This window comes from Penicillium crustosum (assembly GCF_028827405.1).
Source record: "Penicillium crustosum strain IBT 35664 chromosome Unknown utg000002l_segment0_segment0, whole genome shotgun sequence".
In the NCBI taxonomy this organism is placed as follows: domain Eukaryota; kingdom Fungi; phylum Ascomycota; class Eurotiomycetes; order Eurotiales; family Aspergillaceae; genus Penicillium; species Penicillium crustosum.
Window position 1 is genome coordinate 1,725,452 of NW_026623123.1, and position 26,212 is coordinate 1,751,663.

Sequence of the window (26,212 nt, forward strand, 5' to 3'; positions counted from 1 at the left end):
GGCATGGATTGAATCAGATCTGAATGAGCTTGCTGTCAAAATTCGGTGTGAATGTGGCCTCCATCATGATGAACCTCTGAAATTCATTGAGAGCCGGCGCGTGGATAGATCGCACCTCTATAATGGAGTATGGCTGAGCAAGCCATCTTCGATGCATGGCATAAGGAAGAACCCATCTCATTCTAGATGAAACGTTTCCCGCCGATGGAATCAGCGCAAGTTTTTCAATTGGAAAGGGTCATTATCACCCGGCTTCTCGAAAGCGATGGATCTTTCTTTGAAAAGGTTGAATGTCACCGGTGAAAACAACTTATTGTCCAGTATCCATGTTTGCAGCGTAGCAAGATTGGTACTGGTAATCCAGTAGAGCATAAGCGCAGCTGGCATCTCTTGAACAAAGCTTGCGAAGCCAATATAGCATGTTAAAACTATGACAAAGGCCCGCAAACCAGTGAAAGAGACCTGCTTGTACATCTCGGTCTTAGGAAGGAGTGAGATCTCCTTCCAAGGTCGGACTTTCCATCCCATTAGAACGTTCCCCAGGATCGACGCAGTCAGGAAAACTGGCAGCACGCCTGTTGGGTCACCGGCCAGCAAATCCGGGAACCAGAGAGCGCCCTCGTTTGCAAGAGTGGGCTCAATGGTTAAATGCAGAGAGTTGGCTGCGGAGGCAGGGTCTTGCGACGACTCGATGAGCGATGACAGCCAGGCAATGATTCCCTTATTGTTGCCGCTCATCCCGCGTAGACTCTCCATGAGCGCAATGAAAACAGGTATCTGCAGGAAGCTAATTGCTTTGTGCTTGCCGGATACTCCCCAACGCTTGTGAAGCTCAGCTGTTCGTTTTCTTATATCAAGCATGGCATTTTTCCTTGCTTCAGCACGTGTTACATTCTTGAGACCCGTAATATCTCTGCGCTGACTTGAATGTATCTCTGAATATCTCTTTACCCAAGCGCTTAGAATCGGCGATATTTTTTTTTCGCGATGGCGATGGAGTCGAGAGTATAACATGATGGGCAACCCAACAAATGTACGAACAAGGACGGCCGTTAAAGGAATTGAGGCAACCCATGGTAAACATGAAACAGTGTGGACGCCATGAATAAATGCAGTAGAGCCGTCTAGTGCAAGGTCGAGGATGGTGGATGAGGTTGGTCTTGTTGGGTGGAAGTGTCGAACTTGCGAACGAGGCAATTGTACGACTTGCCGCGTTAAATGCAGAGCCTGTGCCGAGCGGAGGGCATACATTAATGCTGCCGGGGTGAGGGATGAGATAAATAATAAAAGATAGCTAGAAAACCTGAAGCTATAAAGGCCGCGGAACGGAAATCGGATATTTGGAGATTCATCATGTGACACGTATGAGGTTACTTCATTGGCCCGACTGATCAACTTGTTGACAGCAAGAGAGGGGGACCATTTTCTGACCTGTTCTCTAGTTTGACTTAAAATTCTCTTACTATGTGTGATTTCTGATGAGGTCTCTTTAAATATTGCCTTTTCACCATGGCCCTCCTATCAAACGCCATTCTGGCCATTCTGGTCCTCACCGCCACGGCGATCCTGCTTCCGAAGCTAACAGGCGTTCTTCTTGGTCTAGTCTTTCGGGGAGTGGGTTGGCTGATATGGCGACGAACGCGGTCTCGCCGTGAATATGTGATCGCGCGGGCGCGATCTGAAGAGGAGGAGTTACGCGCCTCACGGCCGAAGGGTTCAACAGCTTCATTACCGCGGAACGGTGCCGATGATGAGGACTGGGAGAAGGTGGATAGCTCAGGCGCAGGCGGGGCACAGACTGCAACTGGCAGTGAAAACAGTGGCAGTATTGGCGACGAAAATAACCAGAGTCCAGAGGACTGGGATGGGATTATTGGGTTCTTCCACCCATTCTGGTATGACATTCTCTATACATATCAAAATACACATCGCTGACTAGTTGCTACAGCAATGCAGGCGGTGGCGGCGAACGAGTCTTGTGGGAAGCCATACGTGCAACACAGAAACGCTGGCCGAAGGCAATCTGCGCTATCTACACGGGGGACCATGAAGTCAATAAAGCCACGATGCTGGAGAAAGTGGAGAGCCGGTTCAACATTCACCTACATGCACCAACAGTGGTGCTTCTATACTTGACGACCCGCAAGTATGTTGTTAGTAGCTCATACCCTTACATGACGCTCCTGGGGCAGTCGCTGGGGTCACTGGTTGTTGCCTACGATGCTTTCACGCTGCTTGTACCAGATGTTTTTGTTGACACCATGGGCTATGCCTTCACACTTGCTCTGTGCAAATGGTTTTTCCCGACAGTGCCTGTTGGCGCCTATGTTCATTACCCAACCATATCAACCGACATGCTGGCCTCTCTTGACGATAAAAGTGGGGTGCAAGGTATCAATTCCGGCGCAGGGAAGGGGTGGAAAGGGAAAGCTAAGCGTCAGTACTGGGAGATATTTGCCAAGCTGTATAGCTGGGTCGGTCGCCAGATCGATGTAGTTATGTGCAACTCGTCCTGGACAGCAGCGCACATCCGCACTCTCTGGGGCACCGGCAAGAAAAGCAGCAACACCAGCGGTGACGGGACTGCATCATCTCCAGCGGTGGTGTTCCCTCCAACAGCAGTCACAGAACTACAATCAAGTATTGCAGTTGACGCGGAGAGCGAGAAGACTCGCCAGCCTGTTCTACTTTACATCGCCCAATTCCGGCCAGAAAAGAACCACCCACTAGTATTGCGCTCGTTTGCGCGATTCCTACAAGAACGAACCAACAACCCAGCCTATGAAGGCCAACCCGCTCCACGTCTTGTGCTCATTGGATCCGTTCGCCATTCCAGCCCTGATGAAACCCACATCTACAACCTGCGCCTCTTGGCGCATGAACTCCGCATCCGCGACCATACCACCTTCTTGTGCGATGCCAGCTGGCCTGTTATGCTATCCCATCTCCGCACCGCCTCGGTTGGCGTCAATGCCATGTGGAACGAGCACTTCGGTATTTGCGTCGTGGAGTACCAAGCCGCGGGTCTCATCTGTGTGACACACGACTCGGGCGGTCCACGTGAAGATATTGTTATTGATTTGGGCGATGGTGCAACTGGATTCCGTGCTGAGACAGAAGAGCAGTTTGCTGCTTCTTTCGAGGTGGCCCTCGCTCTTCCAGAGGCAGAAAAACTTGCCATGCGGCAGCGGGCTCGTCGCTCAGCCCAACGGTTTACCGAGGAGGAGTTCTCCCGCAAGTGGCTGGATCAAGTACAAAAGCTTGTCAAGGCGTCAAAGGTTTAACTTCGTGATATCCCCCTGGAAATAGATCTAGTTTAGTGGTTCACTCAAATAAGAAGTCAATTCTATGATAAAAACCCTTAATTCGTAATAATCGTAAGCTAGAAATAGAAGATGTGGCTAGGCCTAAGACTCGTGCATAAGAACAGACATCGCAACTAGGGCAACTCAAGCCTTCTAACCAGAAAGTGAGACCTCGGGGGTCTGCAATACAATGGATGACAATGCGAACACCCTGAACTCCCCAGCTTTAATCGCTATCACTGGCCTCTCCACCATCCGAGTCAGCTCCATTGCTGGTGTTTTGGATACCTTCAGCCATGATATACTCGGTTTGCTGAAGGGTCTTCTTAATCTCATTATTGTTGAAGACCAGCTCAGCAGGTTTCTGTCCATGCTTATTCCGCACTCGAGGATCACAACCAGCCTCGCACATCATCTTGATCATAGCTTCACCCAACTCTGCGTCTTTATCATTGGCGTACCGCACTGCGATGTGCAAAGGCGTATCCTTGTCCAGCCGGGTCAACGGGTCACACTCGAAGAATTGGATATCAAACAGAGCATCCATGGTATCATCTAACGAAAATAAAATAGTTAGCTTCCATGAAACATTGGCATTAAAGAAGTGGCACAGTAGACACGTACAGCTGCCGTACTGGGCACAGATGTGCAATGCGTGGTTTCCCATAGAGTCTGTCAACTCGTTGAAGAAGTGTGCCACTTGCTCGTTTGTCTTGTCTTCCATTTCGTTCAGTACTTGTTCAATTAGGTGGGGTTGGTCCCGGCGGCAGGCCTCCACGACCAGCTCGCGGGGTGATGCGCCCTAAATCATAGCGGCATTAGCATTGATACTTAACAAGGGGCCTGGAAGCAGTATTCACCTCGTCAGCCATCTCTGTATATGGGTTCACAGAGTCCGGGTTACCCGAGAGTGAAGTCGGTAGTACAGGGATTGGTGCTCAGCGGTAATGGAACGCGTGGAGCTAGTTGTACCAAGAGTCAGGCGTTTTGTATGGGTATTTTGTTGCGTAGGATAGTTTTCCACAAGGAAACAAAGTGTAATATGTATGTACAAGCTGGATAGGTTAAACAGGCATCCAAGTTCCTGGGAAATACTACAGGTTATCGGAGTTGTTTCCCCAGGGACATCCCATACGCGGGTCTCCGGATATACAATTCTCCGAATCCCGTTTGAATTTAGCCGCGCGCCTAGATCTCTTATCGACGGTGATGTTCTGCAGCTGACGGCGACTACATTGTACAGCTGCCAACAACCTAACTTTATCCTGGACTAGCTGTCTATCACTTTCTTCGCCTTACCGACTGCATCCTCTAGCCAGATTATCAAGATGCTAGTCTGTATGTGCTATTTATGAGTTGATGGTGTCTAGCGGTAATCCAGAACAGAAACTGACTGCTCTCTCTCTCTCTCTCTAGTCTGCCCCAATTGCAGTAATGCGCTCACCATTTCCAAAGCAGAATCGAGCACAAGATTCCCTGCAGGTGTGAACCGCTTTGAATGCCGCGTCTGCCCCTACGAAGCTCCGCTGGAAAAGAACTATTTCGAGAAGAAAGATATGAAGCAAAAGGAAGTGGACGATGTCTTTGGTGGCAAGGAGGAATTTGCCAATGCTGATAGTGTCGCCAGTAAGTTCTTTTTGCTATCTTCTCTCAGAGAAGTGACATGTCCGTCGAGATATACAGAGCTAACATACTCTCTTTTTTCCCCTTACAGCTCAATGCCCCGCCGAAAGCTGCAATGGGGAACGTGCGTACTTCTTCCAGCTGCAGATTCGCAGTGCAGATGAACCGATGACTACATTCTTGAAGGTATGTCTCCCTCCTTACGTCTAACGTGAGGTACCCGTGTCTGACAGCTCCAGTGTACCTCGTGCGGTGCTCGGTGGCGAGAAAATTAGGATTGGGCGACAAGGCTGGAAACAAGTCATTCGCATTGCTTTTTGCTTTTATTTTTTAAGTTTTATTACAGCGAGGTGCAAATGGCGCATTTACCAAGTGTTTTAGGGGGGCGTATGTAACTCCAAACTATCAAGTTGATACAACGATACCCAAATTTAAATTGATCGACGTCACAGTCCAACGCACAGATTATTTTACGATCAGCGGAAAGTTTTTAGCTGGATCTAGCTTTTTTATGCAATTTTATTTCCTTTCTTTTTTTTATTGTGGCTTCAAATTTTGCGCTTTTTAACTATAAATATAATTGGTCTAGTACAGATGTAGAGCCCGACATTGATTTCTGCCTGAGATACGGAGTATACCAAATAAGAATCTGATCAAGACCGAAAAAGATTTTCCATGCATGACATTGTTGGTGGGATGAGTTGGCGGTGAGAGTGTTGCCCCTCATCCGCGGGGTTCTAAAAGACAAAGAGGGAAAAAAAAGTGAAAATTTGGTTCAAGACATCCAATATCGCCACGGTAATCCATACAAGGCCAACAGAATGCGGAAAATCCACAAAGTAAACAATGCAAACTACCAGTTTTTTCACCCAACCACTCTGCGTTGCTGCCCAGTTCAAGCGTTTAGAGCCACCGAGTGGGCTGGGACGGAGCCGATGAAAAAAAAATTCGCACGGAGTGGAGTGTCATGGCAGGACATAACCAGGGAAACGGAGGGGTGTTCCAAGCATAGAAGTATACAGTACTTTCGAAAGTATGGATGGCCACATATTGTAGCAAGTACATTTACATCAGCCCACCAACCCACTTTGCAAAATCTGCGTACACGGGTAAGGGTTAGAGCCAATCAAGAGCCCTAACCGAAGAGGGCTTGGCCCCACCTGCTGACTCGCCTCTCTCGCTTGCCCCTCCATATAAGGATTTCCCCTCCTCCCCTCTCCCACAGACTTTTCTTTCTTCCTCTTGTCTGCTACAGTGAGTATTTCCTACCCTCCCTACTGCTTTTCAGCTTTCCCTCTTCCAACTACTCTTACTGATTGCTTTTGCTCAGTACCTCTACGCGTTCTGCCGTAGTCTCTGAGCAATTTTTCTACAGATTTTTTCTAGTATCTTACAAAGAACTACAAAAAGTTCCAACCGTCATCATGGGGTATGTGACTTATCGCTTGCTTTTCAGAAGATATGAAACTAACTTAACCCAACAGTAAAGAAGAGCGTAGCCACATCAACATCGTCGTTATCGGCCACGTCGATTCCGGCAAGTCCACCACCACTGGTCACATGATCTACAAGTGTGGTGGTATTGACCAGCGTACCATCGAGAAGTTCGAGAAGGAGGCTGCTGAGCTCGGAAAGGGTTCTTTCAAGTACGCCTGGGTTCTTGACAAACTCAAGGCTGAGCGTGAGCGTGGTATCACCATCGATATCGCTCTCTGGAAGTTCCAGACCGCCAAGTATGAGGTCACCGTCATCGGTAAGAGACTTTCCCAGTTGTTATCTCGGTTGAACACATGCTAATATATCTCATTACAGATGCCCCCGGTCACCGTGATTTCATCAAGAACATGATCACTGGTACCTCCCAGGCCGATTGCGCTATTCTCATCATCGCCTCCGGCACTGGTGAGTTCGAGGCTGGTATCTCCAAGGATGGCCAGACCCGTGAGCACGCTCTGCTTGCCTTCACCCTCGGTGTTAAGCAGCTCATCGTTGCCCTCAACAAGATGGACACCTGCAAGTGGTCCGAGGACCGTTACAACGAGATTGTCAAGGAGACCTCCTCCTTCATCAAGAAGGTCGGCTACAACCCCAAGTCCGTTCCCTTCGTCCCCATCTCCGGCTTCAACGGCGACAACATGCTTGAGGCCTCCACCAACTGCCCCTGGTACAAGGGTTGGGAGAAGGAGACCAAGGCTGGCAAGTCCACCGGAAAGACCCTCCTCGAGGCCATTGACGCCATCGAGCCCCCCCGTCCGTCCCTCCAACAAGCCCCTCCGTCTTCCCCTCCAGGATGTGTACAAGATCTCCGGTATTGGCACAGTTCCCGTCGGTCGTGTCGAGACTGGTATCATTACCCCCGGCATGATCGTCACCTTCGCCCCCGCCAACGTCACCACTGAAGTCAAGTCCGTTGAGATGCACCACCAGCAGCTCAAGGCCGGTAACCCCGGTGACAACGTCGGTTTCAACGTCAAGAACGTTTCCGTCAAGGAGGTTCGCCGCGGTAACGTCGCTTCCGACTCCAAGAACGACCCCGCTGCCGCCTGTGACTCCTTCAACGCTCAGGTCATTGTCCTGAACCACCCCGGTCAGGTCGGCGCTGGATACGCTCCCGTCCTCGATTGCCACACTGCCCACATTGCTTGCAAGTTCTCCGAGCTCCTCGAGAAGATCGATCGCCGTACCGGTAAGGCCACCGAGACCTCCCCCAAGTTCATCAAGTCCGGTGATGCCGCTATCGTCAAGATGGTTCCCTCCAAGCCCATGTGTGTTGAGGCCTTCACCGACTACCCCCCTCTCGGTCGTTTCGCCGTCCGTGACATGCGCCAGACCGTTGCCGTCGGTGTCATCAAGTCCGTTGAGAAGAACGCTGGTGGCGCTGGTAAGGTTACCAAGGCCGCTGCCAAGGCTGGTAAGAAATAAATGATTCTCGGATGATGTTCATTATGCCGTGATGATTTTTTCTTTTCAAAAACAGTTACTGGTTCTCAAGGTAGATTTGCTGTGTAGTTTCTCAAAATGACTACCCACATTTTTATGACTCAATTCCTCTTTTCTCGTGTAAACTTGTATCAACTGTAGAGACCAATCTGTGTAGACAATAATCTGTAAAATAGTTGGTCACTTTTTTGACGGCGTAGTTGTCCCACCATCGGTTACTTTCGAGATGATCTCGAGTTCTGTGCGGGGTGTCTTTGAGGCCAGCAACGCCCGAGTCCTATGATAGACATCCATCCATCCACTTCCAGGGCTCTGTCAAGACTGTATCCAATATTCGTTTCAAATTATCTTTCCTTTGTTATACCCATATCTTATTACCTGACTTGAGCGCATTATTCCAATCTCTGTAGGCCCATTATACATATCAAACGATATCAAGTAAGGACTAGCATCATTCAACCTGAAACCCAACTACATCTCAATTCAATCCTAGTTATCATTGGATATATAAGAATACTTCAGACCGGTCTTTAAAGAAGCAAGCCCGATTATTGATTGCTTACCTCGAGATATCTGATCTGCCCGAAACATATATTTTGTTATTTGTGTGTATGTATATTTTCTGGTCCCTCACTTTGAGTTCAGTGTATGAGCCTCTATGTGCAAAATACTTTAGTAATAATAGCTCAAATGGGTCTTTATCTTTTATTCATTGGGGCTTCTTTTTGTTAAACTATATACATGTATACTATAGCTAGTCTCAATTTACATAGATGTGATCGTAGAGGGTTTGTCGGATGAAAAGTAGAACGAAGAGTCTTGCCATAGTGGATCGATGCACAAGAGAGATAATTGCTTTGAACTTAGCCCCTATAGTCTTCTAAATGTATAAGGTTCTTTTCAAAGAACGAAGCGAAGTTTTTTCGTCTACGAATGACGAACCCATAGAAATTGATTTTCTGGTATCTTTCATGTTCGTCCATGGATGACCTATACCTATCCGACTTGGTTAAAAGCATTATATTTTCTTTTTTTGCTGAATACCAGCCACAAACCGGCTTACTAGCCATGCATTTAAACCTCGATCTTTCTCTGCCTATCTACTCCCCAGAGCTTGGAGATGTCGGCAATAAATGTTTGGCGATGAAGAATGTGCTCGAAGCAAGAAAGAATTTGCGATTAGCCATGAGCCCTGCTCGTGACAGCCTGTCGACTTGGTCAAATCAAATTAAAGCCAAGTCGCTGATCCACAGCATGGGGATGTAAGCTTGAAAGTTACTACATAGCTACCGGAGTCTCCTATAGATTGAAGATGAAAATGCGAATATTGGCCAAAGGTATGTAGATGACCTATCGTAATTTGGGTATCAAGTTGTAGATACTTACATGTAGTATGTATCCCTACCAACGTTATCATAGCGTGTCGATCAAAGCTGTATTAATCACTCTTCCTCGTTCTCTTCAGAACCAGAGTCTTCCCCTTCCTCCTCCTCTTCCTGGGTAGGACTACGCCTCGAAGACCGTCGAGGCTCCGAGCTCCGCGGCGCCTCATGTCCCTCTCCGTTCCCATCAACATCGTTAGCACCATCCAATTCACCAGCTCGTACGGGAACCGGGTCAACCCCAAGACTCCTCCCTAGCCTCCCCTCGAAGTCCTCGAGGTCTTCTCTCTGCAGCTGAGTCAAGCCCGCATGGTCACCCCCGTTTTTTCCGTAGACAGTTCGCACCAGACCCGCCACACCACTCGTTCCAACCTCAATTTTGCCTCGCGGTCCAAGGACATACTCAACCACCTCCTCGCCCCCATCCATTTCCCGCGTCTTTATAATGTACCCTTCCTTACATAGCCGCTGTAGCAGCTTGTCGGTACGATCCACCGGCGTAGCGACCTCGGCATTTGTGCGCGCCAGGTATCGGTCAAGTTTCTGTTCAGCCAGAGAACCGCCATTCAGCACAATTACCGCGATGATGAAGCTGTACAGGCCCGTGTATGTGCTTTCAGTGTAGAGGGAGGGTGCTTTAGTAGGAATGAGGATATCGGAGGAACGGTACGGGAGCGGCAAGGTGCTAGTAACGATCCAGGACTTGTTAGCCGAGGAAGGTTTCTCGATTTTTTGTGCAGCTGTGGTACGGGATGTCAGTAGTGGTTACTTAAGACGTAGCGTGGGTTTGCAACAAAGAAAAGCGAGACAGAATCGAACTCACCGCGTCGTTGGGTAATGGTGACTTTCTCTCGCGCTGGTAACTCGGTCATCTCCATACCAAAGCGCTGTCTCAATTCCCGCTGCGCTTGATCGAAGACTAGCTTGAACTGCCGCGAGCCCTGCTCGCCCAGTACTTTGGCGCTGATGTCGTTGCGCCGGATCGGGAGTCGTGAGTACTCGCTTGCTATGGCGAATCGTACCATTTTTTTCACCATTGCGTCGGTGCTGGTTGGTGCGCTTGGTCCATCATCGTCGCTGTCTGGTGCGGATGAGTCGGATTCTTCGCTTTGTCTTCTGCGCCGACGAGCGTCTGGGGTTGACTCGGTCTCGGATGCTGCGTTGCTCTGGGGATGGAGGTTAGTTGATGAATTAACTATTTGGATGTGAGTTTTCATACCCGTCTCTTGCGATTTGATTGCATTTTGATTATGTAGGTATGGTGATGGGTTGCAGGTAGATTTGGAGAGACGCGACGCGATAGAACGATTTTACCCCATCGGGGTTGGTCCGTGCAAAGGCCCTTATCAATGGTCCTTTGTTTCAGCAAATGCGTTTTGAACGACACTTTTCTTATTTGAGGAGTTCAAAGACTGTCTTTGGTGATTTATTAAAGAAAGAATATGCTTTACAACATCTACATCGATACGGAACAGAGTATTATGTGCTTTTGAGGTACTTTGTAGAACATACATCGATAAACCTGGGAAAGCGAACTAAATACAACGAGGGTAAAGCACCACACACGCACAACAGCGATAAGGTATTATTTTCTCTAAAAGGAAAAGAACGACAAAAGAACGACAAAAAAGAACGCTCCAAAAGGTCAAAGAGATCTAAAATCAGTGGCTGTTCTTCTCATTGACAGCCTCCTTGGCTTCCTCCTTCTTGCTCTGGAGGAAAGCGCTAACCCAAGCCAGCGATTCCTGCGACAGAACTAAGCTGGTAGTGACAACAGCCTTGCCCGAAGCGAGTACACCATCTCCACCACACTTTTTGTACTCAGAGCCATAGATATCGGTGACATGGTGCTTGACATCACCGACGACGCGGACAGGTAGCGAGGCGTTGTTGTAGATGGTGCCGCGCAGCTTCTGGGTGTCCTCCTTGAAGATAGGGAAGCGGGTGTCGATCTGGGTGAGACCCTTATCACCGAGGGAGTCGGCGCGGGCTAGGTAGGGAGCGACATAGCTGTAGGGAGTGGAGAAGTAGGGTAGGACGGGTTTAGCGAGACGAGTGTAGCCCTGGTCGGCGAATTCGAGGGACTTGGCTCCGTAAGGGTTACCCTTGTAGTAGGAGATAGAGTCGGAGATGATGGGATAGGAAATCAAATGCTAGATTTGGGAATGTTTAGTTAGTATGGGCTGATCTTGGCTCTAGTTCTGCGTTTCGGTGTTGGGTTGGAGTGGCGGGGGGTATGTATACTTACGTCAAGGAACTGAGAGTAGTGCTTCTCGCCGTTGACAACCGGTTCACCCATTTTTTCTTCTGCGTGGGGCATAAAGATAGTAAACTGAGTAGATTATTGTAGAAAAAGAATCCAGATGAAAAAAAAAGAAGAGAGAGAGAGGAATAAATTGGGTTGTATAGGAAAAAAGGATTTTCACATGTGATTGCGCTGTCATTATGCAATGGGTCCTACCGCAATCGCATCATTTAATACATCGTATTCTCTGGTTATTTGGGTTATTGGGGTTATTTTAGGTGGTTATTTTAATTCTGTTTGCATAATTCTTCTCTTTTTCTTCTCTGGTTTTTTCTTTTAGGGAAAAGAAGGGTTCAATAGCCTTCGATTCCAAGTGATGCCCCCACGCCAATGCGCCATTGACTTTGGTATGCACTCCAAACTGTCAGCAATTGAGTCCATATGGCTAATTATAACTATTAGGTATTATATATATATATATTCTTTTCCCATACCAAATATACTTGTTTTAGTTGTCCAAATCATGAAATCCATACATGTGCCCATAACTACATAACTAAATTTTTGATAAGAGCTACTTTGGCATGTGATTGCGGGTCTGATGCAAAAACGCCGTGTGGTTCCACTTGAGGATGATCTCTATCAACGATCTATTCTCTCTCTCTTAGACAGCTTTTCTTATTACATTCCAACGGGTTCTTCCCAAAAAGTTCAATATCACCCCCAGAATATCGATTTGACCCCAAATGAGGGGGTGACTTCACGAGTCAAACCTTGTTTTTCACCCGTTCCACCGTTTTCCGTTGGACGAAACTGCTTATCTGCACCCTATAACAAAACCGCCCAGACGGTGGCCGCAGATGGCCGATCGGGGCCAACCTGCCAGAATATGATGGCTTCGGCTTCTAGGTTATGTGAGCCTAGCCCGTCTGCACATTATACTCATGTACCCACCCATTGGCCTGAGCGTCAAGTCCCATCTGCCCCTTGTATGTACACTCTCGGAAGTACGTAATGACTTCCGGTCCAAATGTACTAGGAGGGGCAGGATTGTGCAAGGTCCTGGCCGGATTGGAGATCGTTCTTCCGGCTCCGGGTCGGTGAAGTGATTCGTCGCGGATTCGTCCGAATCTCGGCGCTTGATGTGACCCTATGAAACGGTTGCGTTTGATAGGAATATAGTACTATGGTCATACTAGATTTTTTAGTCTAAGTGATTTATGTGAGGCATAGAATGTACCTTGGTACGGAATACTTCATACATATTCAGACCCTCGTGTTCCCATTGCTGAAGGAATGTAGACATGATATGTATTCGGTACGACTAACAGGGTAAGCCGGGAGGTGGCCAGCTTTCCCCAACACTGTGGTTGAAGATGTTGACTGGACCAAATATGTCATGAGCATTGAGATTTGAAGCTAGAGGGGGTGAGTCCCTTTTTTTTTTTTCTTTCTCAAACCCCCTGCTGTTTTCCTTTTCCCCTTTACAGAGATGACCGGATTCCGGCGATCGACTGGCAACCCACTCGATTAAGCTACTATGCAGATCCCTGTACATCGTGGGTCTTGACCACGGTTGTCTCAACATCTACTCCGTAGAAAGCACCCCGTACAAACATTGCTATGCTTCTGCTGTCCCTAAATTTTTATAATACCAGTCCAAAAATTATATTGAATTCGACCTATCGCCGCTTTTGGAGCCATTGGGATATTGTGCAGTGGAAAATCAATCCCTTCTCGATCCAGACGGCAAACGCGCCACTTCCTTTTTACTTTTGACATACGGAGTACAGTCATGTTTAGAAATCTAAATACCGCAATATTACATCTGCGGGTGGCGGTTAAGATGAAGGTGGGATCTCGGTTATAGCCTTCTGAACATCTAGCGTCGCGGAGGCCCGTGACCCGCTGCTAGCTGAGCGCGAAGATATCCATTTCACATGCGAAACTGAGGTGTCATTTAGTGCTGTCTCAATATCAGGGATTCAATTGTGTTGCCTTGAGATCAATTGGTTGACTGAGGTGATGGTCACATGAAATCAGGTGAATACAAGGTGTTGGTGATTTACCTGTGATCAATTGTGCCGGAAACGAATATTTTCGAAGCGCTTTGCCCTTGGCTTGGCAGTTGTTAGCCACATTGACCCTGAAGGAGAATACCACGTCAATAGGTGTGCCAAGGGAATCAGCCGTCGGAGATGAAGCCACGCATTAGTCGGTGTATTTTATGATCGTTTTGTTGTCCAGACCACGCCACCTTGGAAGGAACCCCGAGTTCCATATATTCTTGATACTATCATATGATTTATGCTGAAACCGGCCATTACACAGCCATGCAGACCGTATATAATATATAGTAAGGCAAGATTCATTGTTTTCGGCATGTGGGCTCTCATTCTATATTCCCACCTTCTATATGATAGTAGTAAGATGGCTATATCAGTTCACATTCTGGCATCTGTTATGGATTCTATCTAATACCAGTGGCTCTAGGTATTGGTATCACTTCTTCACTTCTTTATGGTTTATTGTTTGGTCAAGTTCGACTTCTTATATATCGAATTTTTGAGAAAGATTAGAAAATTAACGCAACAGACTGCATTTAACGTAGATCTATACGTTTTTGGGAAAAGAAAGACACATATATGGGGCCAGACAAACAAGAGAGCAGAACAAAACCTACCGGCTACTCATAATAATATCCCCCATCTACGGTGGTTATTATATACCTGTTCAAGAATCGAATTGACCTCGCAAGTTTTAAAGCATCACGGTGGAATAGTCAGGCTGCTCATCGTCGCAATTGGAGACCTGACCAGTACGTGAAAAATCTAGATACTATCACATGCGTTACGGCAGGTCATAATAGCTGGGGTAGACCGTGATCGGCCATGATCGGCCGCAGCTAGCTAGGGGAAAACCATCTTGCTGTGCTCCTTCAGGGAGGCACGTGAAATCCAACGAAGTGGAATCATTGTGTGCGCGGTCCTAGCGGGGATAGACAACATCCTTACAACTGACAAAAGCAGGGTGATTGTTTTATAGAGACATATTCCAAGGATCGATAGGGTCCTCCCCGGCAGGAGTATGCAAGGGTGCTCTGAGAATAACGTCAAAGGGCCCAACTGCGGGTGACTTTTGCTTGAGAATCAACTTCCAAAGATGCCAAAAGCTTGTGTCAATCATGTGTTGGCCTGTGTTCGCACGGAGCCGCCAATAACACGGGGTTTCATTAACGCTAATTCTCACCTCTGCAACCTCAAAGGGCGGGATCGGAACTTCGCGAAGGAATCTCTCGGGGAGATCGGCTATGCTCTCGAACTCGTTCTGGATCTGCACCCATTTTTCCTTGTATTGGTTTTCGAAGAACTCCGTCCACTGTGGGTTTACTCCGCTGTCAGCTAGCCCCGCGGACATCTCCCAGATGAAATATTCGGTGTTAACCCACTTGTCGATATAGGCCGATGTCTTGAGAAGTGAAGTAGTGTCACGGTACACATTGCAGTGCATTAGGATATGAGGCTCGGCTCGTACAACTACCATGGGCATGTTGTAGTATCGATGGACCTCGTTGTCCAACCATTCCTCCCTGGGGTCCTCGGCTATTGTCTTTAGAGACTTGGGCATGATTACGGAAATATGATGGCTGGTGATATGTGTATTGACTTGTAGTTTGGCATGTATCGTCTTGGGTGTTTGAATGGTTGATTGAAACAATAGCCGAGTCGTGGCCAGATGAAATGGGGTGAAGCTGATGGGGGCTTATGGACAAGATGGTTCATATAAATATTATGTGTGGATGGCATCGATTGTGAATGAAACGCCATGACCTGAGGCTATGGAGACCAAGATAGAAAGAAAACAACGAAGACAAAGAATACGTTTCTCTAATCTCGAAGACTATACCGAGAATATCATTCAAAGACCATTGTTCCCTTGTTTAGTGGAATCAAAGCGGTTCATTGTACGGTTGCTTACCCTGTAGATGAGAATACTGTAAAGTTGTCAAAGCTGTAATGTCATTGGGATAGCAACCCAAGCACTGATGCTATCTATGCTAGAAATAATTTCAACATTTAATTTTGCTAACGTGAAGTAATTTGCAAGCGCTGATGCCCAGATGGCTGAGGTACGTTGGATCTTGGCGGGGGTGGGGTTCACATTTGGTATATGGAATGTGGAGGAAGAAGATCTATAATTGTATCACTCAGCATGGAGGTGAGGACCTAGACCTTTGGGGCATACCTTTGGGACATGGCTTAACATATCCACCTCTCAAAGTTCGAGAATGTAGTCTTTCTTTAGATAATGTGTCTTGAGGACTACTCCGTAGGCCCCAGAAGAGAACGGAGATTTAGTACTGCCAGATATGACACAAGTAGCTGCTTTTAGGAACTACAATTGCGTTACAGATGGGCATGGATACATCAATCGTAGCAATGACACCATGGAATTGAATGACCTGGGACAAACCATATAGCTACAAGGCCGTCCACCGGGGTGAGATTGATCTGTGTTGAGATAATAGACCAAAATTGTTCCCGGCCTATGGGAAAGAGGAAGATGTCGACCAGTTCTCAGGTAATAGACAACATTGATTTTGAAATAATTGTTCATTTTCCATTTCATTCAGACGGACACCAGGTATGGAAGTGGCGCCCCCGTTAAAAACTGGAGTTCATCGATACATTCACGAATCTGTTTCCAGCCATGGTGTATGTTTTCCCATCCCATGCTCGCAGGGACCGAATGTTTTCGATGGTTTTTCGACCTCGCCTTCACCTAGACCCGTGCGCTCAAAACGACAAAACGCCCAAGTAAACCGTTTAGAAACCTGTTCCGGAGTATTAGCCTCAAGTTTCAAAATGTATATCAATATATATCTTGGGTAAAAACGTACGCAGGGCAGTGAAGAACCAACGGTTCTTTCCGCTGGTGTAACGGTCCTCAAGGGCCTTCTTGATGGTCTTCTTGGCGTCCTCGCGCTGGGAGACCTCCTTGAAGGTGTCGTTGGTGACGGTACCCTTAAGACCCTCGAGCTCGAGAGTGTAACGGGTGGGCATCAAGTGGTTGTAGTTGACGACCTTGATGAAAGGCTTGATGCGGCTGCGGCGGTCGACGAGCTTCTTGCCCATACCACGGGTAACCTTGAGGGGGTAACGCTCGATACCGGCGACGATGGCGTAGGAGAAGGGGTGCGACTTGGAGCCAGCATCAACGGGCTGGACAATGACGACCTGTAAATTCGAACAAAAATGCCTGATTAGCACTCCGAATTTTTTTTCAAATTGTCGCGTAGTCCCTCCATATTGCATTGTGCTCTTTCAAATATCGAGTCTTTCGCTTGCAGATCGTTCCGTCTCTTTCCATTCTCGTGCTCAATTTCGGGGAGGATCAGGATCTTGTCGTACCTTCTTACCGGCGTAGCGGCCACGGGTGATGATGGCCACACGGCCCACTTTCATGACTATAACATATCCGTCAGCATATAAATAGCAAGGGGGATCGAATGGTGAAGACGTACACTTCATTTTGAAGGTCCCGGGGGCGGCGAGGATGGGTGGTTGTCGAGATACGGAACGGTCAAGATCGAAGTATTCGTTTTTGCGGATGTGAGGTAGAGGGTTTCAGGGCACAGTAGCGATTTGTGTGCTGTGGATTGATTGGTCGACTTACCGACAGATGGCAACTAGCCTATTTGGGGATAGTTTCCCCATTGGGCCCGGATTAAATAACGATGACATAATCAACGCTTCGCAGGTGCCCAGGTGCCCAGCCCAGGAGGTGCCCAGCGTTGCTCACCGCCTTATTTCCGCTGACTCAGGTTTTGTTTACATGACGATCGTAGTTGCCCCGGTTGCTATGGCCATGAGTGATGTGTACAAGGCTGCGTAGCTCTTCTCTCTCTCCATACAACTCCTCATCTCCACTTGCTTTCCTTTTATCAAGCTGATCTCCCGGTGATTTTCTCTCCTCCACCGAGTTCTGAGATTGTTAGCTTTTGCTTTGTTCTTCCAGCGTTTCCTCCCTTGTGTTGATATGCCTTGATGACCTTGCTTCTGTTTTTACTTTGAACGCATTTTACACATACCCTACATACATTCCATCCATATTGTCAATACCTCTCTGAGACATCTTGACAATCCATTCACGAAGACATCATGCCGTCCCCAGACAAGGACACCCCCCGTGACCGGGAATTGGTCCGGCATTCAATGACATATTCCGAGCCTAAAGTTCCAATGTAGGTTTTGCAACTAACGCCTCCCGATTCTTGTTTTCACGGATCAATGGGTGATTTGAAACAAATGCTAAAACGCGGTCTACGCAGGTGGGACAGTTCGGATCCCGAGCGTGCGCCTCCGCCGCTACCAATGAATCCTCGTTCGATGAGCCCAATGAGCCCTGCAACCAGGTCCAATGTTTCTCCCAACATTCAAGCAGTGGCCGCAAAATTTACAGAGAGACCTAGCGAGCATGCACCTAGCTCTTACACAACAAATCCCATGCCACTCAAGACTTCCTCTCCAGAGAGGTCGCTGGTCAAAGGTCAGCACCACAAGCGCATGAAGTCACTACAACCTGAAGATACCCGACAAGATGCGCGCAGCGACTTTATGAATTATCTTGAGAACAAATCCCCGGAGCGCCCTCTTCGTGCGACGATTATTGAAGCGGCCAAGCCGCGGGACCCTACGAAGTCTATCAGTTCGCCAGCGCTTCGTCAAGACGCAGATCGGGAGATGAACTACTCGGTATCGAGTCGCTATTTGTCCAAGCCAATACTGGGAGAAAGTACTCCGCCATCGGCTACAATGTTAGCCCTGCAAAACATGCAGCTACCTTTAGAACCCGACCCTCCGTCACCTTCCAAACCACCAAAATTGATTGCTGCGCCCTTCGAGCCGCAACCTTATCCCACGAAGAATGCGAGCATGGACTCCCTCTCAAATCAAATTCATAGTCTCACGGACATTGCGAGCAGCTTGCAGCGTGAGATGATGAACTTGAGCCGACGCAGCAAAGACAATGCTACCGACCTGGTTAGCCTCAAGGCAGCAACCAACGCACGCGATGAAGACATTCGAAAGAGTCTTAAGGATCTGTCCTCGCATCTTACAACCAAGTACCTGGACGCTGATGCTACAAGGTTTGATTTCAGTAATCTTTTCAAGGTTGGTGATGGGCCTAACCCCAAGGATCCGGATAGTCCCGCTTCGAAGAGGAGTTACTCCGTGCCTCGCATGCCCAGCCCCAATCCGTTCGCGTTTGATCGGGACTCTTGCGTCTCCCCTGCCCCGATTTCCGACGGCTCCGCGGCACTCGCTTTGCTCGAAAAGGTATTGCGTGAGATGGCAACTAAGGAAGGTGAGGAACGTCTCTTGGAGCTTGTTGAAGAAATCAAATCTCGACCTGCAGGTACCGCTTCGGACAAAGACACCGACAACAAGGTTACTATCATGCTAGAAGAGATCCTCAACCTCGTCAAAGAGGATCCTGCGAGTAAAGCCCTTGTTCGATCTTATGGCGTGCCCACCAATCTCGATAACATCGAATCCGTGAATGCCTCCGCTGAGCCGACACGATCTGAGTCAATGGGATCCATGGATCCTGAAACTGTACGTGCACTAGACCTTTCCAACTCTGACAAGGGAGACGGTTCTTCACCCAATTCCGATGAAGTTTTGGCAATTCTTAGAAGTGTCAAGAATAGCGTTGTCGAGGGAGGTGGAATGACCAACGGTGTAAAGTCCTTGGTCCGCGAACTACGAGGTGAGGTACTGGGTATGGGTCGAGAACTCGGGCGGCGATTAGACGAGATCGAGACTTCCCGTGCCAATGACGAGCCCGAGGAGCAGCCCAGGGCTGCCGGCCCAGAAGAAATCTCCGACATCGTCAACCGCAGCCTGGATGACCTCAAAGAGCAGCTGGCTGCTACTATCAACGAGAGTCGACAGCAGTCGTCCGACTTGTCCGAGTTCCGATCAACCATGAACAGTGCCGCAATCTACTCTGTTGTGAAAAAAGCCCTCGATGAGCTTGAACTTCCTCAACCTCAAGCCGAGTCGCGAGGTGCGGAAATGGACAGAGAAGATATCCTCGAGACTGTTCGTGAAGCTTGGGAGACCTACAAGCCCGAAATCGAGTTTAACAACTTTGGCTTGGAACGAGACGAGATCCTCACATGTCTTGAAGAAGGGCTCAAGTCGTACCAGCCGCAGCACGAACAGGCGGTCACCTACGATCAGGTTCTCGCAGCTGTCGAGGACGGCATGCAGAAGTTTATTCCTCCTCAAATCGAACACCCACCAAGTATATCTCGGGATGAGGTCATCTTGACCATCCGCGAATGCTTGGAGAAGCAGCCCGAGCCTGCCTCCAGATCCCTTGACGATGAACACATCGGCCACCTTCACTCCATGCGCGACGAGATTCTTGACGCCGTTTCAAAGGCCATGGCCAATCATAACGAAGGTTCAAGATCTCTGGGTGAGGAAGAAGTCAATCATCTCTATGCGATCCGTGATGAAATTCTCGATGCGGTCACTGGGACGATGGCAGCCAACAATACGCAACCCAAGGGTTTGGACGAGGAACACATCAACCACCTTTACTCTGTTCGTGATGAGATCATTGAAGCCGTCACTGGGGCAGTGACAAGCCATGCCGCAGGTTCCAAATCTGTTGACGAAGACCATGCCAGTCATCTGAGTTCACTCCGCGACGAAATCATTCAAGCAGTTGCTGGAGCGATGGAGAAGAACAGCGCAGGCTCAAAGGAGGTGGACGAGGATCATGTCCGGCACATGTACTCCATCCGTGATGAGATTATGGAAGCCATTACTGGAACGATGGCAATCACTACCACAGGGCCTAAGACTTTAGATGAGGACCACGTCAATCACCTCTACTCTATCCGCGACGAAATCATTGAAGCTGTCACTGGAACAATGGCAAACCACAGCAGTTCAAGGTCTTTGGATGAGGACAACGTCAACCAACTAAATTCTATTCGAGACGAGATCCTCGGCGCGTTGGCCGGCTCTATGGCACAAAGCACACTGAGCAAGGATTCATATGACTCTGGCCTTGGCCGTGACGAGATTGTCAGTGCTGTCTCCGATGGCCTCGAAGCACATTTCACTGCAGCCAAAGAGATGGATGAGCCACAGATTTCTCGTCATGATGTTATGAATGCTGTCAACGAGGCCTTTGATGCTCAACAATCAGCTCTTGCTATTGCTCACACAAACATCTCCCGTGATGAAATCTTGCATGCCATTGCCGAGGGCATTGAAGGTTCAATGAATGCGCAGCAGTCAGCCCTCAGTACCAACGTTCAGCAGACCGTCTCTCGCGAAGAGATCTTCAGCGCCATCGTAGACGCCATCGAGCACTCGCGGTCTTCCCTGAGCAATAATGGGGAGCCTAGCATTTCTCGAGATGAGATCCTCGGTGCCATTTTGGAGGGTATCCAGGACTCATCAAACCGCCAAGAACCCAATATGTCCAGAGAAGAGATCTTGAACGCCATTGCTGACGGAATTGAGCACTCAAATAACTCTTCTTCACGTGCTCTCACATCGCCTGAGCAAGAGGCTCAGGGTCAACACTCCACTCTCTCACGGGAGGAAATTTTCAATGCAATTGTCGAGGGCATCGAACACTCCCATGCTTCGCTCGGCACAAATGGCCAGCCTAGTGTTTCTAAGGAGGATATTATGAATGCTATTGCTGAGGGTATTGAAGCCTCCACAAGCAGCCAACAGTCAGCGCTCATCACCAACGTCCAAGAGCCGTCCATTTCACGCGAGGAGATTCTGACTGCCATTGCAGAAGGAATTCAAAATGGCAACTCGATCACCCGGGAGATTGAGCTAAATCAGGATGACCTAATGGAAGCAATCTCATCCGGTCTCAACGAGGCCATCAGTACTGCGAATACGAATGTCGGTGGGGACATGACGGAACGCCTCCAGACTTTATTCGAAGGTATGAAGGAGGAATTCAAGCAGTACTCTGCCGCCGGTGGAAGAGACACTGAGCAAGTCCTCGACGCAATCAAGGATGGCCTCGATATCGTTCGCAAGGAGATTGAAACTTATGTGGTTACCGCTGCCGATCTTTCCGGCAAGGACGAAGTAATTGACACCGTCAAAGAAGGTTTCCGACTCCTTCAAGCCGATATGGAGAAGACTATTACGGATACATCTCTTTTGAATGCGTCACGAGGCATTCCTGATACACCCGAGCTCCTGGATGCCATGGAAAAAGAATTCGAGCACCTACGGGGAACAATCACCACTCTTCTTCTCCGTAATAATGCCACTGACGACAAAGATGAGATCTTGGATGCCATTCGAGAGGCTGCTGATCGCCACCAGAATGACTCCGGTGATGACGTTGTCAAAATCATCAAGAATGAATTCGAGAGTCTTCGCGAGCGCATGGAGATGAGTGTGGTTCGCTCTGAGCCTGGCTCTGAGAAAGACGAAATCATTTCGGCACTGCGTGAGCATTTTGATAACCTACGCGAAGAAACCTCCCGCAAAGATGGCAACGAAACCGACGTTGTAAATACCATCAAGAATGAATTTGAGAGTCTGCGTGAGCGCATGGAGATGAGCGTGGTTCGTGCCGAGCCTGGTGCCGAGAAAGACGAAATCATTTCGGCACTGCGTGAGCATTTCGACAACCTACGCGAAGAAACCTCCCGCAAAGATGGCAACGAAAACGACGTTGTAAATACCATCAAGAACGAATTTGAGAGTCTGCGTGAGCGCATGGAGATGAGTGTTGTTCGTGCCGAGCCTGATGCCGAGAAAGACGAAATCATTTCGGTACTCCGTGAGCATTTCGACAACCTACGCGAAGAAATCTCCCGCAAAGATGGCAACGAGAACGACGTTGTAAATACCATCAAGAATGAATTTGAGAGTCTGCGTGAGCGCATGGAGATGAGTGTTGTTCGTGCCGAGCCTGGTGCCGAGAAAGACGAAATCATTTCGGCACTCCGTGAGCATTTTGACATCCTGCGCGAAGAGACCTCGCGTAAAGATGGCAACGAAAGCACATTGTCCGCAACAAGCGAGCTCCTCGATGCATTCACGGATGGTGTTGACTCGATCCGCGAGGACCTGAAGAAACTACTGGAGAAGCCAACTGAGTTCGACAGCTCCGAGATTCTCGACACGATCAAAGATGGTCTTGCGGACCTGAAGCTAGAAATGGATTCCCTCCGTGAATCTAGCAAAGAACTGGATGACGCCAGTACAACCCGCGGCGGTGAACTCATGCTGGCGAACGAGCCTAGCATCGGACCTGACATCGACGGTCTGAAACTGCTCATCACTCAGCTTCATGACAAGGTCGAGGCCATTGAAAATACTCCTCGTACAGCAGAGGCCGATGAGGATGCCCTGAAGCGCTCACACCTCGATGAAGTCCTTCTTGCACTTCACGAAGTTCAGCTCGCCATGGGTGAGATGAGTGCTCAACAAAGTGATGAGAATAACAGTCCCGCTCGAAAGCAAGACACTGAGATTCTCGAACAGCTGCTATTGAGTACCAAGACCCAGATTGATGAACTCGTCTTCCCTTCCCCGGACCATGTTGCCACTCCTGAGCATATTGGAGCCCTAGAGACCATGATCCGAGAGGCGAAGGATTCGATTGCTGAGTTTTCTAGTCGTGTTGAAGCCGAGGCTGCCACAAAGTCTGAGATTGGCACTTTGGAGGGTCTCATCAAAGATGTCTGGGTTGTCCTAGATGAGATGAAGAGCAAAACCAAGGATGGCGAGGAAGAAGATCCAGAGAAAATACTCAAATCCGATCTGCAAACGGTCGAAGCCATGATATTCGAGGTCAAGACTCAAGTCGACGAGCTTAAACTTCCTGATGTGGATACTCTCCCCACCAAGACGGAGATCCAGGAGCTCTCGACGCTTGTCTGCGATTTCCGGGAGCAGATGGAGAGCAGCAACGAATTGACCGCCCAAGGGTTTGATGCTCGCAAGGTCGAGCATGGTGGACTTGCCGAGAAAATTGACGAAGCCAAGTTTGTCGTCGGCGAGCTTGGGGACGAACTCAAGAGCAAGCTTGACGGCAGTACTGAAGGCCTGGCCGAGCTTAAACAGCTTCTCGAAGGCCTAGCAATCACCGCAGAGAGCTTCACTACCGTCGACAATATCAAGGAGCTCACCGACCTTATCAATCGAGAGTTTGAACGTTCTCGCGGGGAGGAAGATGCAGTCAAGGTCGAAAAAGAGGAGCGTGATGCCGCTACAATGGTCAAACACGATGAGACGCGGGCCGCCATTATCGTTGAGCTTGGGACAAAGATTGACGAAAAAATTTCAGAAGTCCTGGCTAAGTATGAAGATGCGCACACGTCCCTCCACTCGAAATTCTCAGAAACCGAAGAGAGAGATCTGGCACACACCGAGTCTTTGACCAGTACAAGAAGCCTTGCCGAGGACATCAAACTTGTCATCGGTGCTATGGGTGATAGTGTTAATGAGACCTGTGAGCGGTTAAGTGTGGACACGAAGGCTCTCATGGAACAAGTCGACCAGTCCCGCCAGCAAATGGAGAACATGCACAATGATGTGAAATCGCACCAGGAGCAATCTCAAGCCGAAAACGAAAGGGCTGCAGCTGCCGCTGATAGAGTGGAAAGCAAGCTGCTTGAATTCCACCCTCGTATTCTGGAGTCTGTACAGGAGATATTGACAATCGTCAGCCAGCACTACGATCACTCCCAGAAGTCAGCGGAGGACTTCAAGTCGGAACTGTCGGCATTGCCTTCAAATATCCCAGCAATGCTACCCGCGCTGCCTCCACCTGAAGCAGACCGTACACTCGCCATAGAGGATACTCCGCTGCACAGCAAAATAGACGATCTTTTGGAACATGCCAAGAATAACAAGATCCACGAGGTTTTGAGCACTCTGCTTGATCACTCAAAGAATGATCAACTCCACGAGAAGCTTGATCGTGCTCTAGATCAAAGTTCAGGATCAAACGATCAAATATATGAGAAGCTCAATGAACTTCTTGATCGTGCCACCAATGGGAGTGGTCCTGTTCATGAGAAACTGGACGCATTGCTCAGCCGTCCTCTAAATCCGCCGGAGTCGGATCATTCTGTTACCCAGATGACAAAGCTGGATGAGATGCACAGGGATATCATGGAAAATTCCCGGAGGATGAATGAGATGTTCGCTGCCCAGTCAGTGCTCGTCGCTGAGGACACGGAGCGCAAGCGACGCGAAGCCGAAGAGGCTGCAGTCGCCCTTGAGCGAAGAGTTTCACAGCGTGAGCAAGTGGAAGCGGAGCTTGTTGGTTTGCACGAAGAAAAGGATTCTATGCTGAACATGATTCATCGTCTAAGAGCAGAGAAGGAAGATCTGATCAAGCAAAACAACAAGCTCAGCAAGGATCTGTCCGGTCTTGAAACGGCCCTAGAGATACGCCACGAAGAGATGCGACAGATGGAGGACCGTGCTGATGGCCTCGAGAAACGCATTCTGGAGGGTGTGCTCGACCATGCTCGTACCGTCCTCCTTGGGCGATCCAATAGCTCGCAGGCCATGAACTTGAAGAGGAACCGCAGCACTCGGAGCACTCGCTCTTCGCGCACAGGCGCCCGCAGTCCTAGTGTAGCAAGCACTGCCAGCACTGCCAAAGAACCCAAGGATAGTCGCAGTCTGCTTGGAAACGGTGTCGGGATGGCTTTGAAAAGAATGCCGACCTCACTTCAAGCTGGCACAGTCGCTGTGCTACCCAACATCGGAAAGGAACGTCGGATTCTTAGCTTAAGTCATGTCACAGGCAACCGCGGTGTGGACCGACAAGTGAGCACTAAATCTGGCATCACGAACTTGAAGCGCAGCCACTCCGTCAAATCGAACTCTCTTCGCAAGACTTCTTGGGCTGGCCCAACTTCTGTTGCTGACAAAGAAAACGAGCCATTCCACGAAGAGGACGAGCTTGCAAGTGGAGCGGAAGATAGTGGTCAGCAGCGCAAGGCTAGTTATGCGGAGAGTAACACACCTACCGACCGTCGAACGAGCTACGCAGCAAGCAATGCAGGCACGGAGCGCAAGACAAGCTACTCTGGCAGCATCGTCGACAGTGTGATTACAGATGCCACCGATCAGCGCCGTGTTAGCGGATTAAGCTCCACAAACTCATACAGTGTGGCGGAAAGCTCAATCGCTGAGCACGACCACGAGGACCATCATGACGAGATTTCTATCGATGGCTCTGAGTCAGAAGACGATGCGCAGACAGCACGGGATGATGGAGAGCATTCTGGGCATGAACACCAAGATGAGGATGAGGGTCATGAAATGTCCCGCCAGATCAGGGAGGCCAATGAAGCTGCAGAAGCCGAAGTCCTTAAGCTCTTGGCTCCCTCTAGCGACAGCGGACTTGGCACTGATGTTGCAGTTTGATTGAAATGTTTTGTTTTGGATGGAGTTGGGTACTTGCACCACTGATGTTTTCTTTCTTTTTCATATACCACTCTTGTTTTGCTTCTGTGATTGGATGACTTGGATGACTTTCGTTTGTGACCATAAATGTGTATTTCTTAATGATGATTCTCTTTTTTTACTCTCCCCAGACACTCATGTGATGTAGTTAGATTGTACAGGTCCATGTGCCCATAGTCACCAGATTGTTTGTGGTTATCTTTTTTGAATCACAAGTCA

The 26,212-nt window shown here is 48.7% G+C and overlaps 10 protein-coding genes across 10 annotated transcripts; 4 read left to right on the forward strand and 6 right to left on the reverse strand.

Moving 5' to 3' along the window:
• Positions 1-13: 13 nt before the first annotated feature.
• On the reverse strand, positions 14-1,251 carry N7487_004179 (putative mitochondrial export translocase Oxa2; the record flags this gene model as incomplete). The annotated part of the gene is made up of 2 exons (XM_056871926.1): positions 14-117; positions 249-1,251. 2 exons carry the CDS (start codon positions 1,249-1,251, stop codon positions 14-16), a joined length of 1,107 nt encoding a protein of 368 aa, XP_056729646.1.
• Positions 1,252-1,509: 258 nt separating this feature from the next.
• Positions 1,510-3,284, forward strand: N7487_004180 (alpha-1,2-mannosyltransferase ALG11; the record flags this gene model as incomplete). The annotated part of the gene is made up of 2 exons (XM_056871927.1): positions 1,510-1,895; positions 1,949-3,284. 2 exons carry the CDS (start codon positions 1,510-1,512, stop codon positions 3,282-3,284), a joined length of 1,722 nt encoding a protein of 573 aa, XP_056729647.1.
• A 247-nt stretch (positions 3,285-3,531) lies between these two features.
• N7487_004181 (ankyrin repeat-containing protein ANK1) lies at positions 3,532-4,177 on the reverse strand (the record flags this gene model as incomplete). Its single annotated transcript, XM_056871928.1, has 3 exons — positions 3,532-3,860; positions 3,930-4,107; positions 4,166-4,177. The coding sequence occupies 3 exons, from the start codon at positions 4,175-4,177 to the stop codon at positions 3,532-3,534; spliced, it is 519 nt and encodes a 172-aa protein (XP_056729648.1).
• A 456-nt stretch (positions 4,178-4,633) lies between these two features.
• N7487_004182 (DNA-directed RNA polymerase III core subunit RPC11) lies at positions 4,634-5,203 on the forward strand (the record flags this gene model as incomplete). Its single annotated transcript, XM_056871929.1, has 4 exons — positions 4,634-4,643; positions 4,722-4,931; positions 5,020-5,114; positions 5,168-5,203. 4 exons carry the CDS (start codon positions 4,634-4,636, stop codon positions 5,201-5,203), a joined length of 351 nt encoding a protein of 116 aa, XP_056729649.1.
• Positions 5,204-6,352: 1,149 nt separating this feature from the next.
• Positions 6,353-7,850, forward strand: N7487_004183 (translation elongation factor EF-1 alpha; the record flags this gene model as incomplete). Its single annotated transcript, XM_056871930.1, has 4 exons — positions 6,353-6,357; positions 6,413-6,681; positions 6,741-7,178; positions 7,249-7,850. 4 exons carry the CDS (start codon positions 6,353-6,355, stop codon positions 7,848-7,850), a joined length of 1,314 nt encoding a protein of 437 aa, XP_056729650.1.
• A 1,460-nt stretch (positions 7,851-9,310) lies between these two features.
• Positions 9,311-10,493, reverse strand: N7487_004184 (MAGE domain-containing protein; the record flags this gene model as incomplete). Its single annotated transcript, XM_056871931.1, has 3 exons — positions 9,311-9,990; positions 10,074-10,416; positions 10,470-10,493. The coding sequence occupies 3 exons, from the start codon at positions 10,491-10,493 to the stop codon at positions 9,311-9,313; spliced, it is 1,047 nt and encodes a 348-aa protein (XP_056729651.1).
• Positions 10,494-10,911: 418 nt separating this feature from the next.
• Positions 10,912-11,549, reverse strand: N7487_004185 (putative pathogenesis associated protein Cap20; the record flags this gene model as incomplete). Its single annotated transcript, XM_056871932.1, has 2 exons — positions 10,912-11,403; positions 11,499-11,549. 2 exons carry the CDS (start codon positions 11,547-11,549, stop codon positions 10,912-10,914), a joined length of 543 nt encoding a protein of 180 aa, XP_056729652.1.
• A 2,985-nt stretch (positions 11,550-14,534) lies between these two features.
• N7487_004186 (uncharacterized protein) lies at positions 14,535-15,122 on the reverse strand (the record flags this gene model as incomplete). The annotated part of the gene is made up of 1 exon (XM_056871933.1): positions 14,535-15,122. The coding sequence occupies one exon, from the start codon at positions 15,120-15,122 to the stop codon at positions 14,535-14,537; it is 588 nt and encodes a 195-aa protein (XP_056729653.1).
• Positions 15,123-16,321: 1,199 nt separating this feature from the next.
• Positions 16,322-17,026, reverse strand: N7487_004187 (60S ribosomal protein eL27; the record flags this gene model as incomplete). The annotated part of the gene is made up of 4 exons (XM_056871934.1): positions 16,322-16,329; positions 16,396-16,732; positions 16,907-16,962; positions 17,020-17,026. 4 exons carry the CDS (start codon positions 17,024-17,026, stop codon positions 16,322-16,324), a joined length of 408 nt encoding a protein of 135 aa, XP_056729654.1.
• A 630-nt stretch (positions 17,027-17,656) lies between these two features.
• On the forward strand, positions 17,657-25,954 carry N7487_004188 (uncharacterized protein; the record flags this gene model as incomplete). Its single annotated transcript, XM_056871935.1, has 2 exons — positions 17,657-17,739; positions 17,827-25,954. 2 exons carry the CDS (start codon positions 17,657-17,659, stop codon positions 25,952-25,954), a joined length of 8,211 nt encoding a protein of 2,736 aa, XP_056729655.1.
• Positions 25,955-26,212: the final 258 nt, after the last annotated feature.